We start from the raw sequence: 17,134 nt of genomic DNA, 5'->3' as shown, positions 1-17,134 counted from the left end.
GACAACAGAGGGCTTCCACAGAAACCAGCCTGCTCATTTCCACAGACACCCTGGGACTAGGGCGGCACAGGAAACACTGCCCTGGTCTTGAAGAGTGGAGCTGAGAGATCAGAACTGTTAGTTGAGCTGAGTGAAGTTGCTTGTTCAGATGGTGGGGGCACTGGGAACCAGGTTTTCTCCCACAGGGTCAGTGTTCTCTTCGCAAAGCTCTGGTTATGGATACAGCCCAGTTGTGGGTGGTGTGGTCTGGCCAACAGGGCTCCAGCCACCATCCCACCCATAGCCTTCAGGCCTCTAGCCTCACTGTCCTCTGCTCTCTCCCTGCAGGGGGAGCTGCTGAGCCCGTGCCGCTGTGATGGGTCGGTCAAGTGCACGCACCAGCCCTGCCTCATCAAGTGGATCAGCGAGCGGGGCTGCTGGAGCTGTGAGCTGTGCTACTACAAGTACCATGTCATCGCCATAAGCACAAAGAACCCGCTGCAGGTACAACCTGGAGCTGCCTGTAGGGGGCGCGGGGGCTGGGGCTTCCCACATGGCCTGCTTTCCGGCTGGAGAATTATTTACCTTAGATTCTGAGCAGTTTGGAGAAAAGGAAGGAGATGGGTTCAGCTGGGCAAGCACTTGGGTGGTGTGCACACAGGGAAGGGGATGAAGGAAATTTTTCATGTTCTCTTAAGCCTTGGCAAGAGGAAAACGGTGGGACAAAGTGACAGACATGCCTTATAGAGAGAAAGAAACGTGGATAGAGGAAAGAAGTGCCTATAGAGAGAAAGAAAAGTCAGATGGAGAAAGGGAATAAATGAGTTACTGGATATATGAAGGAAGGACCAGAGGTTAGAAAAGAGCAGGGCTAGGAAAAAAGAGAGGGTGGGAGGGATGAGAAGAAGGATAAGAGATAAAGGGAAGGGCTGAAAGAGAAGGAATAAGGAGGATACGCAACAACGCTTCTCAAACTTTAATGTGCATGTAACTCACCTGGCATCTTGTCAAGGTGTAGATCATGATTCAGTAGGTCCGGCGTGGGGCCTGAGATCCTGCCTTTCTAAGATGCTATGGTGATGTTTATGCTGCTATCTGTAGACCACACTTTGAGTGGCATGGGACAGAGAGAAAGATGGAGAAGAGACAGGAAAGAGAGGCAGAGAAAGACACAAGAAAAGCCAGTAAGAGAGGAGACGAGGGGAGAGAATGTGATAGACTGCTGTGAAAGGCAAAGGCAGGGTGAGCTGAGCTGGGCTGGGTGTGGGAGTCAGCCAAGCAGATGCAGATGGGGCTGGACCTGCTAGAATTTAGGGCTCCCTCAGCCCTCCACCCAACCCTGCCCTGACACACTCATCATCTGCAGAGTAGGTGGCGGCCCAGTGCCACCCTCATAAATCCCCCCAAACTATACAGCCCTGCCTGGAAGGCGCGCGTGTGCACGCACGCACGCACGCACGCACTCACACACACACACAGATAAAGTGATTTGCTTCTGAAAATACCTCCACATATGCAAGATCAGCCAATTAAGTGCCCTCAAGATCAATTAGCCAGTGCACAGGTGAGGATGGGAACTTCAGCTGCTGGCACAGTTGTTTCTCACCTCCTCTGTGAGGGAGGGAAGAGCCCAGGAGAACCAGGAGACTTGGCACTGGGGCTGAGGTCTTTGTGTGGAGGGGCAGCTGCAAACACCTGGAGCCACAGCGTCCAGGGCCATTTATTTCAGACCCTCTGGAGTTCTCTGCAGGGCACTGCAGGAACGAGTGTATGACTGTGTGTGTACATGCGTGTGAACCAAGAGTGGGGCCTGAGTTGGCCACTCCAGTTCTTTGCAAACCATGGCCAGGCAGACAGTGCATTTCTGGAAGGTGGCATTAAACGTCCCAAGCACCTCAGCCATGTAGATGGTGTATCAAGGGCAGGGGCGGATTAACCAGTAAGCAAGGTGCGCACGAGCTTGACTGTGTTTACTTACTAATCAGCAGTGCACAATTTCACATGAGTTTTACCAGGTCTTTGACGTGGTGAAAAACAGGTGAAATCGTGCAATACAGATTAGTAAGCAAGCACAGTTAAGCCCATGCGTACCTTGCTTGTTTGGTAATCCGTCCATAACAAGGGGTCAAGATAAGACATGCCTCCCTCAGTCAATGCTTGCATCCTTATCCTTCATTTCAAGATCTTGAAGTGTCTTAAAATAGCAACGTTCTGAGACAGCTGAGTCCACATCCTCTGAGGCATGAGCAGAGATCTGGACACCTCAGCCCTCCCCTTCCTTTTCCGCTGACTCGAGCCTCTGGAAAAGGTCAAATCCCCAACCCACAAGCCCACTCCAAAGTGCCCCCCAAGAAAGAAGACATCTGCCCTTGTCTCATAAAATGACAAACGATTTACGTATAACTGTCTGCTGGGAGCAAAAACAGAAAAGGATATTCTCATAAGTATGGTGGAGCCTGGTGGCACAGTGGTTAAGAGCTCAGGCTGCTAACCAAAAGGTTGGCAGTTTGAATCCACCAGCTGCTCCTTGGAAACTCTATGGGACAGTTCTACTCTGTCCTACAGGGTCGCTATGAGTCGGAATCACCTTGACAGCAATGGGTTTTATAAGTATGGTAAGCAAGTGGCAGGTTTGGTGATATTGATGTGTTAGTTTATTCTTAAGCTACCACCGTGTCTTTAACTGTGAGTTTCTAGACACTGGGGAGTCCCTCTGGTTCAGTTGCTCCTTGAAGTGCATGACTGTGTGCTCAGGAAATATAATTTCACTTCTCCAGATAGCACCAGAAGAAGGAAGTAGTTTGGACTAGAAGCAGTATTGTGTGGTTATGGCCCAAATATCCCAGTTGTGTATCCTGGGCTCCTGAGGCCCAGCCAAGTGTGAGACAGGAGTCTGTTCAGCTGCAGTGGGACAACTTCTCCAAGGTATCACATGACACATTGGGGCAGAGTTCTCTAGAATCAAGTCACCCGATCCCTGGCTCAGTGCTCCTTCCTGTTGCAGGGGATGAAACATCTAGTCTTTGTGTTCTTCCCCATTTGTCTCTCTATTTATTCTCCCCCTAGGGTGCTGCAGAACAGGAGTTCACAGGACAGAGAAGTCTGATGCTCCTGGTCTTGCTGCTGGGATAGAAATCTCTTTTGGAACGAAGCTCTGGGTGTCTGATGGTGGTAGAACCCAATGCCTCTGGGGCTCTTCTCACTTTCCTGGCCTTCCTTTGAGATTTCAGAGGTCTCTTGCTCTTGCCTTCTCCATATAGTTCTTCCCACACCTCTGTGGAGTCTCACATGGGGCAGATAGGAAGATAGCCTTGCCCATAGCATACTCCCTCATTCCTTCTTCATATGCTTCCTATTGTGGTCAGGGCCACCATTTAGGTTCCGCAGGTGGCTTGGGGATTGGTAAGAAAGGGCTTTAGGGATTAAGGGAGCCTTTCTGGGCCACTATTTTTGGAATTTTTGAAACCTTGGAGGAGCAGGAGGGGCAAGGGTGATTGATGCCTCAGTGGTAGAACCAAAAATCTCAGTCAGGAGCCTCGTTACAGTGAGGCAGACCCCAGAAAACCCATTTGATGTACACACGAGAAGTCTGTATGATCAGGCCATCATCTGGAAAATTCCTTTCTTATGTGTAACCCTAAGCTGTGGGAAGCAGCAGAAAATTTAAAGGCCCAATTACCTGTAATGGGATGCTATCTGTATAATTAAATGCAAAGGCTGATGTTCTACATCGAGACTAGCGATTGAAATGTTTTGCATGGTTACAGTTCCTCAGGGGTCCCTGATCAGTCCCTACTGGAACCAGAATCAGTGCTTCCATCCTGGCCATTGAGTGCATAGTGAGGGCCCTACTGTTGGTAAATGGAAGACAATCAGCCTTTCCTTGGAATTTAGATTGGAATGCCCTCCTTTGAGGGTGTTCTCTTCAGGGCGTTATGCAAACCCTTCCAATCAGGAGGTTGTCCTTCACTCCACCTTCCCAAATTTGATCCTGTCAGTCTCTTGCTTAAAACTTCAATAGCATCACGTTTACTCTTAGGACAAAGTCCAAAATCTGTGCATATTCTACAAGTTTCCTCATGGTCTACCTGCTTACCTTTCCAGTCATCTTACCCCAAGCTCCCTTTTGCTTTCTCTGCTCTACCCACTCTGATCTTCCTCCAAGTTTTCATATTCATCATACTTCCTCCTGCCACAGGGCCTTTGCACATGTTGTTCTCTCTGCCTGGAGCCCTCTTTCTCTCCTCTCTTCACCTAGTAAACTCTTATTTACACATCCTTCAGATCTCAGCTCCAGCATCACTTCCTCTGGGAAGTCGAGTCTCCCTTGTCACAGGCTTTCACAGCATCATGATATCCCTTTCTTCTCTCTGATGAACTGCAGTCATGAATAATTATTTGGTAGTCTGTGTTCATACCAGACTGTAAACTCCAGTAGGGTAGGGACCTTGTCTATTTTTGCTTACCGTGTTATCTCCAGCACCTAGCACAGTGTCCAGCATATAGAGAATACTCAGTACATATTTGCTGAGTGAGTACACGAATAAACCCCAAACTAGAGTCCAACTCCAGGTTCATTTAAGCCTGGGCTTCCTGGGCCAGCCATGGGATTATAGAATTTCAGAGCCGAAACTCACCCACACTCCAGCCTTCAACCCATCCATCAATGCTCCTGTTTGTACACTGCTTTTATGTCAAAAAAAAGAAATCTCATTATTCATATAAAGTCTGTAAATTATACACTGTTTTTCTTATCTCTCCTCCAAGTCCTGTGTCCCCTTCTTGTCTATTGAACTAATAACCTCTAGCATGTATATTAAACAGCATGCCAGGTGATGTCATGGAAAAAACATGGAAAAGAAAGGCCTGTGCCCCCTCAGTACATATTAGTGTGACAGTAGACAGTGTCTGAAAAGAATATTCTAGTGCCTCGGAACACCACCCACACTAGCTCTGTATTTTTACTTTTCCCTCCCATTTCTCTGTCTGTATCATAATCACGTATAAAGGTCTTCCTTCCCAGCCCTGCCAGCCCAGGAGTTATTCCCTACAATGACTTCTGACCAATTGGTGTGATATAGGTTTACTCCATATCAAAGGTACAATGTAAAACTCAGAGACCTGCAAAAATATCCCTTGTCTTAAAAGTCTGAAAGTCCTTGTTTGACTCCTAAACCAGATATGAAAGGTTAGAGTGGCAGAAGGAAGAGGGATGGGAATGGGGTGCAAATGGAGTGAGGGCATCCAAGCAACAGTTAACCTGCCATTCCTTTCTCCCCAGTGGCAGGCCATCTCTCTGACGGTCATTGAGAAGGTTCAGATTGCAGCTGCCATCTTGGGCTCTCTCTTCCTCATCGCCAGTATCTCTTGGCTCATCTGGTCGACCTTCAGTCCCTCAGCAAAGTGGCAGCGCCAAGACCTCCTCTTCCAGATCTGCTACGGGATGTATGGCTTCATGGATGTAGTGTGCATAGGTGGGTCTGGGTGCTTGACTGCATGGAAGGTGGGGAGCCACATGCTGGTGATCTGGACAGATCCTTCAAGATTCCTCCCTCACAAGCCCCATAGGAGGCTGAGCTAGGCCAAAGCAGAAATGGCACGAGGATTGAGACCTCTGAGCTTAGGGGGCAGTGGCTTAAATTTGATAGGTAGGTGAGGGTGGAGGCAGGGCAAAGAAGGAAAAGCTAAACCTCTCCCAAGCAAATCTGTCTTGCCCAGTTGAAGATAAGGGTAAGGACGCTTGCCTCTGAGAAGATTTGACAAAGGCCACTTGGTCATTCTATTTATTGCAACAGGATGTGGAAGGCCACTTTTCTGTTGCCTACTCCAAGGCTGCCAAGCCATGCCAAGGGATGCCTGTCCATTTAAGTCAATTCTCTTCAGAGCAAAATGCCTAGAAATGGCCATGATGACACTTAACCTTTTTTTTTTCTTTAGCTTTCTCCATAAGCCTATCCCAATGCCCAAGATTTCTCTAATCTAGTGATTTTCAAACTGAGTGTAGTCCTGGGGTTCCATACAGAGCTTGGGAGTGGGAAATGGGGTGCTGCGTGGACAGGCTTTGACTCCTCACCCCTGCTTCACCTGAACTTCTGTATTTTTATCTGTTTACACATATTTCTGTTCCAGGTAAGATTTTGTTTAAGTGGTTTGGGAAAAAGGTTGGAAACTCCCTGCTTTTGTTCCTGCTTCTTCCTTTATCCCACTCCCCACATCAATGTTCCTTCTCTCTTTTTACATGTTAGGTTGGTTTGGGGAGGCCTGGGTTTATTTGGTTTTTGTTTCCACAGATGATGTGGCTGTTCACTCAGAAGGCCTGGTCCAACTAACAGAGGAGGTGGGGAATGGGCCTGGTTTTCTCTGAGTAAAATGAAGCATGCTTAAATACAGGTCACACATCTTAACCTCCAAGGCATCAGTACTGGGTGTATTAACGTTCTAATTATCTTCTCTGGGTATTCATTTGAGTCTTATATCAAATGTGCTACATTGCCTTGTTTGGCAGGAAAACATTTATTAGTAGAGTTTGGCTGAGATGATGTTGGTGTGAATTGCTTTGGAGTCCTTTAATAGTGGGAATCAGAGAGGCCTAAAGACTTGGGTACTGATCACGGCAGCCAGATACCAGTGATGCCAGAGCTGGTGAACTTATCTAAGCCATCTTGTTGCCTCTCTATTCTAGCTAACTTTAATTATGGCACCTGGGCAGTGAGGAAACAGACTGCCCGGGTTTGGAGGACTATGTGAGAGAGAGGGCTTGAATGGGGAGGAATTTGACATTGAGGCATTCTAATTGGTTCCTCTCTCTCACCGAACTCCCTTCCTATCCCTGCTGAGGCCTGGGTGGTTGATGCCAAAATCCAGGTGTTTCTCCATCTGGAGGTCTACAGCTCTGGCACGGAGGTGGGAAGCAATGGAGGGCCTTCCTGTTGGGGCCCATCTAGCTGCCCTTCATTCTCCTTCAGGCCAGCTTCAGATCAGTCCCTGATGTGCCCTTCTATGAGGGATGCTTTCCTGTTGTGTGATGTTATTAGTCAGCGTTGGCCGCAATAACAAAGGACTCCAAAGTCGCACTGCCTACAACAATATTTATTTCCCATTCACCGGTCTGTGAGATGGCTGTGGCTCTGCTGGACTTGGCTGGGCTTGGCTTCTGGCTATGGGTTGGGTTCAGGCCTGGTCTAAGTACCTCTTCATGCTGGGAGCCAAGAGCAGGGACTACCAAGGTGTGCTTTTCTCCTCTCAGAGTGCAAGAGCATGAGAGGTCTGGCGGAAACCTGCAGCACCTTTCAAAGCTTCTGCTCAGAACTGGCATACTGTCCTTTTGCCCACAGTCCATTGGTCAACATCAATGGGGTAGTAGGGTGGGGAAGTACACTCCTCCTCCCCAAAGTGGAGGGTGGGCAAGGGGAGCACAAGTATTTGATGAACAATAATACCATCTACCACTCATGGCTTCATAGACTTGAAGACTGAGAGAATTGGACATAGAGGAGACCATGTAATTGACCACTATAACTCCCTCATTTTGCAACTGAGAGAGCTAGGGCCCAGAGAAGGGAAGTGATCTGTTCAAGGTCACTCAGCTCATTAGTGGCAGAGCTGGGGCTAGAAGCAAGGTCTCTGGACTCACAGTCCAGTGCTCTTTCCATAAGCCCTCTTGCATCAGATGGCAGGAATCCCATGGTGTCACTTATGGGACACTTTCAGATGCCACCTGTGACTTAGAATGCACCTAGGCCCACTGACAGGAGCCCTCACAAACAGGCCTGCTTGTCGTAGCTCTGAGCCACCCAGAACCCCACCCGCTGCCCGCCGACCACCTTCCTGGGGCTTTTTCCTGCTCATTAGTGTCTCCCTCTGAGTAGGGCTCCGGTCACCATCTCCTCCTCTATCTCCTTGTTGGCTCCTCTCTATCTGCCTACTTCTATCTTTAATTTTTTTCTCTTTTTATATACATGTGGCACTCAATCCCTCCATTTCTGGGAGAAGCAGAATTGGCTAAATATTGAGAATTTTTACATTGTTTCACTTTCTTCCAATTTTAGGAAAACATCATTTCCCAGGATGCAAAGCCACACCATGATCTATCCATTCTGCTCTGACAAGCCAGTGACCACTTGGAGGCAGCCCTTGGATGGGAGGGGAATATGTAGGGACCTTAACTGCTTTTGGTGCCCCCCAAAAGTGTTCAGATATATTTATATTCATTAATTTAGACTGTCTCACATTTAAGGAGCTCAGACTGTGCTATCATTTTTTGTTGTTAGTGGCTGTTGAGTTGGCTCCGACTCATGGAGACCTTATGTATAACAGAACAAAATATTGCCCGGTCCTGTGCCAACTTCATGATCATTGGTAGTATTTCAGTCCATTTTTTAAATTGGAGCTAATTCAGTTTCAGAGTATGCCCTGAGGGCAAGGATTATTCTTCCCATTTTTCAGATCATGAAACTGTGAGACTGAGGGATGTGTCATAGGATGACTCAGGCAGCAGAGTGGGGCTTAGGCCAGTCTTCTTCTAGGAGAGGCTGTCCATGGGAGAAAATGCTGCAGGCAAAATGAAATGGGAGTAATAGGTGATCTAGGGAGTGGGTGGGAAGTGAAGGGCAGCAGCTGAAATCCACAGATTCTTGTGGTGGTTGGAATCAGTAGCGATAATGGTGGTTTTTAGGGTAAAGTTCAAATATCAGTCACTTCTCCTCTGCAGTGTTTTGACCAGTAGGAGAAAAACACATAGCACTGACACAAATGGGTATAAAAGTATCAGCTTTTTAGGGGCTCTCTGGAGGGAGATCCCGGTAGAGCCTACAGTGCCCACCATGAGTGTCAACTAAAGAGTCAGACTCAGGACTAGCAGAAACCATAGTTAGCATCAGATTCACTTAGAAGAATGTAGGACAGGAACCACACACAGTCAGCACCCGGTGGGCCAGGCTTGCCTCTTAAGGGGAGTCCTCATAGCACTCCAGAACCTGGTCCGGGGAAAGTCTTTTTGCTGACCCTCTACTTTACCATGTAAAGGAGCAGGCACTCATAAATATCCATGACCAGCATAGGAGGTACTTGATCAGTGTTAATTTCCCTTTAAGTAAAAACCGGTTGCCATCGATTCCAACTCAGGGCGACCCCATGTATGTCAGAGTAGAACTGTGTTCCATAGGGTTTTCAATGGCTGATTTTTTTGGAAGTATATCACGAGGCCTGTCTTCTGAAGTGCCTCTGGGTAGACTTGAACCGCCAACATTTCAGTTAGTTGCCGAGCGCATTAACCACTTGCACCACCCATGGACTCCTCCCCTCTTAGTAGGCACTCAATAAAGGTTAGCCTGACCCCATATCCTCACACAATTGAGAGTGGCTGTTATTTGGAGCAGTGCCTTTTCTTGAAGGTTTGTGGTTCCCTCACCAGTGTCCCCTCAGTGAGAAGATCTGATTACATCTAATGTCCTCGTTCCACCTGCCTCCTTCTCCGTCATCTCTTAATGATGCTGTCTGCCACAGCAGAGAAGCTGACAGAGGCTCCCAGCAAACAAATGGGGCATTCTCTGCTCCAGTGGGTCAAGTTATTAGGACTTAACAAGAGCAAATTAATTAAGGTCTTTGGAACCAAGAAAGTTGTTTTGTTTTTTTTAACTGCATAGACCCAAGAGATTTGGCTGTCAAAAGATCAACCCCGCCAAAGTGAGGACCTCATCCTCATCGTGTTTGTTTTCTTCTTGTGAGTGGAGTGGGGCCAGGGGAGGGAAGGAAAGGAATGATTCTGAGATTGTGCCAAAGCTTAAAAACCATCAAATATGGTAACTCTCAAAATTCTGAAAACTTTGTCAAGCTTCCTTTGTGCACAGTTCATTGTCTCCGGGTGGTGCAATCAGTTAAGCGCTCAGCTACTAACCAAACAGTTAGCAGTTTGAACCCACCCAGAGGCACCTCTGAAGACAGGCCTGGCAATCGGCTTCTGAAAGGTCATAGCCTTGGAAACTCTATGAAGCATAGTTCTATTCTGTACACGTGGGGTTGCCATGAGTTAGAATCGACTCCATGGCAACTGTTTTGTGTGTGTGTGTATGTGTGCCGTTCACTGAGGTTCTTTCCAGTGATTTTGAGATACTTGGTCTCTGCCCAAAGGAGCCCTGGTGATGCAGTGGTTAAAGCGTTTGGCTGTTAACTGAAAGGTTGGCTGTTCAAACCCACCAGCCGCTTTGTGGGAGAAAGTTGTGGCAGTCTGCTTCCGTAAAGATTTACAGTCTTGGAAACCCTGTGGGGAAGTTTTTCTCTGTCCTGTAGGGTTGCTATGAGTCGGAATCGACTCGACGGCAGCGGGGTTTTTTTTTTTTTTGGTCTCTGCCCTCTGAGATAGAGAGATTCAATCTGGTTTTATAGCAAGGGGGCACGGGGTGGGGCAGCAAGATTGTAAAAACGTATTTTTTCAAACTTAGTTTTAATTCATTTTACTAAAAAAAATATATATGACAAAGATTCCTTACTTTTTCCCCTCCTCCTTCCTTCCAGCTTGAAATGGCCCCACCTGTCAAACCTTTTCATTCCCATATTAGGAGAATTTGAAAATATGGTGGAGGTGGCCTGTTGCAGTAGAAGAGACTAGGAGTTAGAAGATCTAGGTCTGAAGACCCTACCTTTATGACTTTGGGCAAGTTACTTCCTCTCTCTCTGCACCGGAGTTTCCTCATCTATAAAGTGAGAGCATTGAACTTGATAACTTCTGTTATGGATCAGATTGTGCACCCCCGCCCCCAGAAAAAAATATGTGTTGAAATCTTAATTCCTGTACCTGTAAATATGACCCTGTTTGGAAATAGGGGGTTTTCGTTTGTTTGTTAATGAGGTCATACCAGTGTAGGGCGGGTCCTAAACCTAATCACATCAGTTATAAAAGGAGCAGAATAGGCACAGAGACACACACAAAGGGAAGGCAGACACCAAGGAATGCCAAGGACCCCATGCAGCCTCTGACAAGGAAGGACCTCTCCCTAGAGACATACCCTGAACTCGGACTTCTATTCCTGAAATATGAGAAAATATGTTTATGTTCTTTAAAACCACCCACTTGTGATATTTGTGTAACGGCAGCACTAGGTAACTAAGACAACCTCCAAGGTCCTTCCAGGTCTGACATTCTAGGATTTTGAGGTTACTGCCATTTTGAGAAGATGTCAGAACTCTCAGAGGCTGACAATTGTTGCTGTGGGGAATTTCCAATCGTGCTGCCAGCCCTGGCCAGGCCAAACTACAGACACAATAAGCATCAACCACGTAAATCGGCAAGATCCCTAGTCAATGTCCTGTTGTCTGCACGTGGCTTATCCAACTTTCTGAACCTCACATCCCACCCACCCCTTCCTTACCCCTCAATAATTCCTAGTGCATGGCCACCTGCCTCCACAGCTGAGCTGCTGGATGCTTGAGGGGATGGATATGACTAATTTAGAAGCAGGCACGCCAAGTGAGCACTATCCCCTTCAAAGGACACCCCTTGGGAAGCCATTGACTTATTCCAGATGTGCTGACAGGGCTCCAAATAGTTTAAAACACCTCTTGGGAACTGACTTCAGCACCTGCTGCCTAGTTTTCGAACAGATTCAGGAGTGGTGTTATCTGTTCATTGATAGTGGATTTGTGGCTGGAGATAGCTCCAATCTAATAAAGTGGATGTTTAAGCCAGCTAATACATTTTGGGGACCACACGAAACACAGTCATCAAATCATAAACTGCTTTTCTTGCAAGGCTCCTATTCTAGCATTGAAGGTATGTTAGTTAAGGTAACCTCAACTGCTATCAAAAAATTAAGCCCCCGAATTTCAGTGGTTTAACCCAACAGAAGTTCCTGATCAGTGGGAGGTCTGCTTCACGCAGAGATTCAGGCATCCAAGCTCCTTCCATCTTGTGACTCCACAGTCTCATCAGGCTTTTGAGTCTTCTGCTTCCACTTAGAAGAAAATGAAAAAGAGTGTGCCCCCCTAACACACATATTTTCTTCAATACCCATTTCTTAAACCTTGGCTTAACTCGTACTCACATTCAATACCAGTCACCTGGCCCCACCTGTGTGAAAAGGGCTGAAAAAGGTAATTCCTTCCCAGTGACACCTCTATACTCAGGAAGGGGAGTATGGAATTTTGGTGGACAGTTAGCCATCTCTGTCACAGAAAGCCAATCTATCCAATGAGAAAGTCCCAGAAATGTTCTGAGCTAGAACCTGATAGAAGAAAAAGCCCCAGTTCCCAAGGGATGATGATTTTAAAAGACAAAACTCTTTTTGGATATAAAAGTTTTGGCATATTTGCTTAAATAAACTACTCTTGTAACTTTATAATAACTCCTTTAACATAAAGTCATACAATACTTAACGATAATAAAATAACAACTAACATTTATTATTTATTACGTGTCAGGCACTGAGCAAAGGGCTTTATGTGCATTATCTTATTTACTCACCACAACCCTTTGATTTGGTTATTACTGTTGTGCTCATTTTTCAGATGAGAAAACTGCAGTTGAGATTCAAATCGCCGGAGTCATACAACTAGAACACAGTTCTGACTCCAAAGCCCACATCCTTAAGGACTCTGTTATAACAATGTAACACATGTATGAAAATATATACTGCAAAAGACATCTTGTTATGAATTCAAATAGAAATTGTTTCTATATGTGTATATATGTTTATATATGTGTATAGTATCTATGTATATATGTGTATGTGTTTATGTGTCTATACACACACATACTTTTTTTTAAAAGTATACTCCTCACAGCTGCTCACTGTGTGGGGGAAGCACATAACCTGGAGCATGGAAAGGGAAACAACCCCAGACAAATGGCACTGTCCCGTTTCAGATGAACCTAGGACCACATCCACTTCGCATACCAGCTATGTGTCATTGGGCAGGACATTTAGCCTTTCTGAGTTCAGTTTCCTCTTCTGTAAAATGGGGATAACATCACCTACCTCACAAGTGTTTCTGTGAAAAGTAAAGATTATGTTTGCTTAGCCCTTTTAGAGTAACAGTACATAGTAAGCTTTCAATAAATATTGGCTATCATCATCATGGAGCCCTGGTGGCGCAGTGGTTAAGAGCTCAGCTGCTAACCAAAAGGTCAGCAGTTCGAATCTACCAGCCACTCCTTGGAAACCCTGTGGGGCAGTTCTGCTCTGTCCTGCTGGATTGCTATGAGTCGGAAATGACGGCAACAGGCTTCTTATCATCATCATCATCACCTTCAACATCATCTCCACTAACACTATCCTCATAATTATCATAATCCTCATAATTATCATCATCATCATGATTATGATCATTATTATCACATTCATCATCATCACAATCACCATCATCACCATCGTCATCCTCACCACTACCACCACCATCATCATCACCACGCAGTGACACCACCCACAGTGTTTAAGAAATGCAATTGTCAATATCTGTCTAGATAGTGAGAACTCTAAGCTTCACAATGAAACCTCTTTAGAAAAAAATCCACAGAATCTTGGAAAATCACTTCACAAAGACATTTCCAGGAATGAACCCCTCAATCACACCAATGTAGGGATATTTGGGGCTCTAAAATTTCTCTCTCCTACCCAGTCCTACTGAGTTAAGCTCACTTTGCTTCACAGGGTCTCGGCATTCTTAATGGTTTTCTAGCAGAGCTCTCCTCACGAGTCTCTGTGATGCCCTGGGTAGGCAGAGTGACTGGGATGGTTCTGGCTCTGGTGCGTTGAGAAACACTCTGTACAACTGGATCAAGGTCACCTAGCCTGACAGGAGCCCTGCTAGGAAGAGAACTCTAAAGAAGTCTCCTCCAGGGGGATGCGTTCTCCCTTGGCACTGACAAGGCATTGGAGGGATAAAAATATACGGGGAGGGTTCACATTCACCTTCATTCGCTGCTGTAGGTGTCTGTCCTTTGAGTCTTTATCACTGGAAGAGTCACTGAAACTAAGGTTCAATGTGGTCAAGTCAAGGATAGCCTGCCCAAGTGGAGACCCTGGATCCACATCTTGCCATCTCACTGGTCCTCAGGGAGGACCCCAGAAGAATAGCCTGACCACACTTGTGAAAAGCACAAAGCTGTACCCCTGCACAATATCAGGTACATGGTGGCATTGCCAACTGGGCATCTCCCAGCAGTATCCCCTGAACCTACCAAAAATAGCTGGCTGTTTCTTTCCCATGCTTTCTTGACATGTTCTTTAGTGCAGGTTCTAAACAGGGCTGGGCTCTTGAGAGGTAGAATCTGGAAAATGAGCGTGTGGCAATGGCGAGACTTCTGTGTAAGACATGCAATCTCACTCCACAGCTGTCTGACAGTGGGGGATTCTGCAAGGTGAGGGGAGCGTCTCTCACTGGCACTACTAGAGACTCTTGGTGGTGGGTGAGGAGGCACAGAGGTGAAGATTCATTTCCACATCTGTAGAATCAGTTGGTCCCTAGAACCCCTTTCAACTCTAACATGTTATTCATCTATAAACAATGACTCAGGCTGAGGATTGGGAAGAAGGACAGATAGGATATAGAAGAACAGGTGCTTATGGTTGGGGATGGGGGTGACAATGAAGAAAGAAGAGGTGAGTGGGCATTTTCAGTATCCTATAATTCCTGCTCCAAAACAATCAATATCATGTGGCATTGAGTGTTCAGTGAGGGGCAGGCACAGTGGCAGGCATCGGCACACATGACTTCATTACTGCATTTAATCTCATAACAACCCTGTAAGGAAGGAGGTTATCAGCCCCAATTTAGTGATGAGAAAACAGGCTCAGAAGGAGGAAGTAACTAACCCAAAGCAACAAGGCTAGTATGTGGTAGAAACTCTGAATATTCAATACATGTTCATTGATAGGTTGATTTTAAATTGTGGGACCCAAAAGGATTTGGGTCTAGGACAGGAAATATCCATTCATTCTGTTGCTTTGGAGTCCATGGGTGGTGCAAACCATTAACACACTCGGCTTTAACCAAAAGGCTGGCTGTTCAAGTCCACCCAGAGGCACCTCAGAAGAAAGGCCTGGAGATCTACTTCTGAAAGAGCAGCCATTGAAAATCCTATGGAGCACAGTTCTACTCTGACACACACGGATGGGGTCACAATGAGTCAGAGTTGATGTGATGGCAACTGGTTCTGTTGCCTTACATTTTTATGGCTGTCACATTCAGGAGTATTTAAAAAAAAATTATTTATAGTTCTTACTTCATTCAAAATGTAGAGGGTTCCATGAGGTAGCGAGCAGGGCTAAGGACCACGCTACTCAAGTGTGGCCCACAGGCAGGATCAGCATCACCTGAGCTTCTTCAAATGCAGATTTCTAGGCCTCAACCCGGACACACTGAGTCACAATCTCTAGGGGTAGGGCCCAGGAATCTGTGTTGTAACTAGCCCTCCAGGTGATCCTGGGGCACACTAAAGTCTGAGAAACTCTGACTTGAGTTGTCAGCATTTTCATGTCTCTTAAGCTAGAATACCAGCAGGAGATGAGCAATGGAAAGAGGGGGTGCTGGCATCACTGAGGGGTCATAGGGTCATCTACAGATTTCTCAGTTAGCCTTGGCCTGTTAATTCCAGACATGATGGGAACCAGTTCTTTGTTCCATCATAGGTACTCATAGAAACACATCATAGGTACTCAGGAAATACTAGCTAAACTGAAGCTCACTGCTGTGGACAGACAAGATCCAGTGGCCAAAATTCAGGAGCGGAGGATTGTAACCCCACCTCAGGGAGAGCTCTGACAGGGCTGTGGTGAGTTTGGGGCTTGGGGAGCTGTGCTGGCGACCAGCCCACTCACAGTAGCCTACTCTTCCCTTCCACTTTCTGAAATGGCAATTGTCCATTTCAGCTGGAGGCAGGGGAAAGATATGATGACAAGTGAAGGTTTCCGATAACCTATGGAGCCTACAGCTCTGGGAGGAGGAGGAGTCCAGAAAGTGGAGATACATTAGAAAGATGGAAGTGCTAATTCTTCTGGAACCAACCTTCCCACAAATAGAGCCCAGGGTTAGGCGCATTTTAGGTGGTTACTTGTTGTTAGCTGCCCTCGAGTACACTCCAGATCATGGCAACCCCATGCACAATGAAAGAAAAGATGGCCTGATCCTGCCCCATCCCCATGATCAGCTGGGAATCCATAGGGTTTTCATTGGGTGATTTTTGGAAGTAAATCTCCAAGCCTTTCTTCCTACTCCATCTTAGTCCGGAAGCTCCACTGAAACCTATTCAGCATCATAGCAACACACAAGCCTCCACTGGCAGACTCAGTGGCTGCATATGAGGTGCATTGGCCAGAAATCCAACCAAGGTCTTCTGCATGGAAGGTGAAAATTCTACCGTTGAACCACCAATGCCTCACTAGGTGGCTATTGAATAAATGTTAAATTAAATAGAAAAGTCCAGAAAAAGACTCAGTTACTACTTATTGAGTTTATTTTACTATGTGTTCTAATTTCCCATTTTCTTTTTCTACTACTTCCCTGCCTCCCTTCACCAATAGCCTCACCGACCTCATCAACCTTGCGCACTTCACCCGCCCCTACCAGATGTCCCACTCATCTTCCCCTACTCTTTTTTTTTTTTTTAATTCTGCCCCCCAAGGAATCAATAAGTAATTTGTAGAGCAGGAAGCTGGTGCAGGGCTGAGGGGAGTGGATGTGAATGAGGTATTCCATTTGTGCTTTTCCAACTTTTACTAACCAAGCACTAGCTAGAAAAACAGGTTCTCCCTCCTCCCCTTTTAGCCACCTATCCATTAAAATGGTTTAATTACTTCCTGAGTACTAGAAAGTTAGATAATTAGAAGGCAGTGTTCAGACCAAAATTTTTTTCTTTTTTAATTTTTTTTTTATTGTACTTCAGGTGAAGGCTTACAGAACAAATTGTTTCTCATGAAACAGAAGTACACATGTTATTTTATGACATTGGTTAAAACCCCACAACATATCAACCCTTCTGACTTCTCAACCTCTTTTTTTTTTTTTTTTGGTGAAAATACACATAGCCACCATTTCAAAAATTTCTACATGCACAGTTCAGTGACACTGACTACGCTCTTCGAATTGTGCTGTTATTCTCACTTAAGATGAAGACTTACAGAACAAAATAGTTTCTCATTTAACAGTTACTACAAATGTTGCC

General features: G+C 46.0%; 1 protein-coding gene across 1 annotated transcript in view; it reads left to right on the top strand.

Moving 5' to 3' along the window:
* The window catches only part of MARCHF4 (membrane associated ring-CH-type finger 4), a 99,819-nt gene that overhangs the window by 76,662 nt on the left and 6,023 nt on the right, over positions 1 to 17,134 (top strand). Inside the window, exons 2-3 of the mRNA XM_004376296.1 lie at positions 328 to 483; positions 5,261 to 5,453. Of these exons, the coding sequence (XP_004376353.1) occupies positions 328 to 483; positions 5,261 to 5,453 (349 nt within the window). The remainder of the gene's footprint in view (positions 1 to 327; positions 484 to 5,260; positions 5,454 to 17,134) is intronic.

Source organism: Trichechus manatus, unplaced genomic scaffold (assembly GCF_000243295.1).
Source record: "Trichechus manatus latirostris isolate Lorelei unplaced genomic scaffold, TriManLat1.0 scaffold00041, whole genome shotgun sequence".
Taxonomy (NCBI): Eukaryota; Metazoa; Chordata; class Mammalia; order Sirenia; family Trichechidae; genus Trichechus; species Trichechus manatus.
Note: the sequence above shows the minus strand (reverse complement) of the source record. Positions and strands in the feature narration are given on the sequence as shown.